Source organism: Empidonax traillii, unplaced genomic scaffold, assembly GCF_003031625.1.
Source record: "Empidonax traillii isolate 1590-97213 ecotype Southwest subspecies unplaced genomic scaffold, ASM303162v1 scaffold5794:size7129, whole genome shotgun sequence".
NCBI lineage: Eukaryota > Metazoa > Chordata > Aves > Passeriformes > Tyrannidae > Empidonax > Empidonax traillii.
The window spans coordinates 4430-7129 of NW_020960987.1; the positions used below are offsets into that span (position 1 = coordinate 4430).

Sequence of the window (2700 nt, forward strand, 5' to 3'; positions counted from 1 at the left end):
GATGGGTCTGCTGGGCCCCCTCAGCCTTTGAGAACAGCACAGTGTGGTGGGAAGGGAAGCACTTCTTGGGAGAAGCTGGGCAAGTTGCTCGCTCTTGCAGCTCTCCAACTCTCCCCCATGCCCCCTCCAGGTGCAGGCCTTCGTGAAGAACATGCATCAGAGACTGACAGCCAAGGTGTTCCCAGAGAATAGACTGTTCATGGACTTTCTGAGGCTGACTGATACATACCCCACTGATGTTGCCTTGACCCTCCTGCGCTGTTCCCCATCATGTGACAGGTATGGGGCCCACCTGCCTTCAGGGCTTGGGGCTTACCAGCCTTTAGAGACTGTCCCACGTGCTCTGCCAGACAGATGGAGAGATCCAGGACACTCTGGCCCTTGTGTTTCCCAGCCCTGGTGTTTCATCCCCCGATCCTGCTGTCATGCTCCCTCCTGGCCCCTCAAGGCACCGTGGCTCTGTCTCCTGGGCTCCTGCAGCTTCCCAGGACACGGCACAGTGGCTCACACTCCCCTGATACAGAGCTCTGTCCCTGCAGAGCTGCTGCAGTCATGTGGAGGACCATAGCCTTGTCTGGAACAACAGTGGTGAGAGTGCTGCCAACACTGCTCTACGTGATGGAGGACTGGCCACTGCACGGCACATACACCTCTGAGGGGGAAAAGGACATCTTTGCCCTGGCTGTGAGTTTCTGAGGTTTTTGATCAACTCCAGTTTGCCTCTCTGATAGTTCTCTATCCTCCCCCACCAAGCTATCTCTCTGCCTCAGGCACTAGGCTGGAAACCTGGACTAGGGGCAGGTTCAGGGGCACCAGGTCAGGGGTTCCCCCTGAGTCTCCCCTGGCCTTTCCCTCCCATGCTCGGGTCCTGCCACATGGATATGTGGGCACTGAGAGCTGGTCCGGGTGTTTATCGTTTGTAGGCAACCATAGTGGTTTGGGAAATTCTCCAGATGATCCGCTACCCAGAGCTATTGATGGAATATTCGCCCCGTCTCCTCGTGGATCTGCTCTTCCAAGTTCTCATCAGCACAGAGCAGATGCCAGAGGAGGTTGCCACCTTCTGGGGGAGATGCTGGGAGGAACACCGCTTTGCCAGGAATCCCAGCAGGTGCTCCATCCCAGCCCTCCTGTGCCTTCCATGCCCTTGGGGCAGGGTCAGGGCTCCCAGCATGACCTGGGCTTCTCTCTCCACACAGATTCGCAGTGCTGACCGTGAAGACCCTGCTTTGCCATCTGCAGTTTGAAAATATTGTGATGGCAATGGAACGGAAGCGTGGCTGGGACACGCTCCTCAGGCCTGACACCCGCCACTACACAGTGGGTCTGCTGGCCAGGTGAGACCCCCTTGTCCCTGCTGCCCCTGTCACTTCTGCCTGGGCACGGGGCACCCCCACAGTGCCCGTGGTCGTGGGCCAGAGGGCCTTGTCAGCCAGGGATGGCTGAGAAGAGTGGAAAAGGATGGGAGAGGCGGGGGCACAGGAGGAGCTGCCTGCCAAGGTGCATGTGTCCCCTCCTGTGCTGGTGGGGAAAGACCAGGCCTCTGTGTGAGTGAACCCCAGCAGAGGTTTGCCCACCCAGCTCAGGGTTGACGGTGCCCGTTTTCCCCTGCCAGGGAGATGCGCCGTGCCTCGAGCCCCTTGTGTTCCCCAGTTGCCCTCTGCCTGCTGGGGTTGCTGAGCAGGGAGAAGCCCCGCTGGGAGGTTCCCGCCATGGCCTTCCTTGTGGAGGTGAGCCTGCTGGCGAGCGCTGCCTGGCCGAGCTGCCTCCACCTCTCAGCCCTCTGGCAGCCGCAGCTGCTGCCTGGGCACAGCCCTGTGCGAGTCCAGGCTCCTGCCGGCTGGGCACCTCGTCACTGCTGCGTGCCTTGCAGGTCCTCGACTGCCTGGACATGACTGAATGTGGGGATGGAATCCTGCAGATCCTTTCAAGAGACCTGGCGAACGAATGCAAAGAGAGACGTCGCCTGGCGATCAAAGGCTTTGTAATGCTGAGCAAGGATCCCATGATGGTGAGGAGAGGGCAGTTGGCTGAAGCCGTGCTGGAATCCTGGGGCAGGGCAACGCAGTCACTTTGGGAGCTGTGGCAGCTGCTCCCAGCTCTGCTGCCTCCCTGCTCAGCTGCCCGAGGCCTTTAGGACAAGCATTTGGCCTTCAGGCCCGCGGCAGCACCTGGGGCTGCCCTGCCCGAGCAGGGTTGGCTCTGCAGCCGTTCCTGGCTTCACAGCACAGCCTTGTGTTCCTCACAGGCCAAGAGAATGTGCAGCCTCTCGGAAAGTCTTGTGCAGCTCCTGTGGGATGCAGATGTCGAGCTGGTTGAGCTGGCCTTGCCAATATTCCTGAATATGCTGCAGAACAAAGACATCCTAACCTCCAGCCCCACCGCCCTGAAGCTGGCTGAGGCTCTGTGGCCACTCTTTGACAGTGTAAGGTTTTGTGCTCCCATTTAGGGGTGCTGGGTGCTGCCAGGAAACTGCTCCTTGTGGATTTGCAAGCCAATGCCAGATAGGCCTGGAGAAGCCAGTGCTGAGGCCTCTTCCTCTTCCTTTCCATCAGGACAACAGCCATGTGCAGATCCTCTCCATTCACCTGTTCCAAGAGGTGATGAAGTCGGTAGTGGATGAGGGAAAGAAGCCTTTGAAGATACATGTGGTCCAGAACCTGTTCCCATTCTTCCTCTACTGGCATGATGAGAACCAGC

General features: G+C 58.9%; 1 protein-coding gene across 1 annotated transcript; it reads left to right on the forward strand.

Moving 5' to 3' along the window:
- Positions 1-37: 37 nt before the first annotated feature.
- Positions 38-2696, forward strand: LOC114073245 (the record flags this gene model as incomplete). The annotated part of the gene is given in 8 exon segments (XM_027911034.1): positions 38-279; positions 540-684; positions 924-1089; positions 1163-1337; positions 1616-1730; positions 1874-2011; positions 2249-2425; positions 2556-2696. Coding segments are annotated over 8 exon segments (1299 nt in total), but the record flags the coding sequence as incomplete, so codon positions are not given.
- Between the last annotated feature and the right edge of the window lie 4 nt (positions 2697-2700).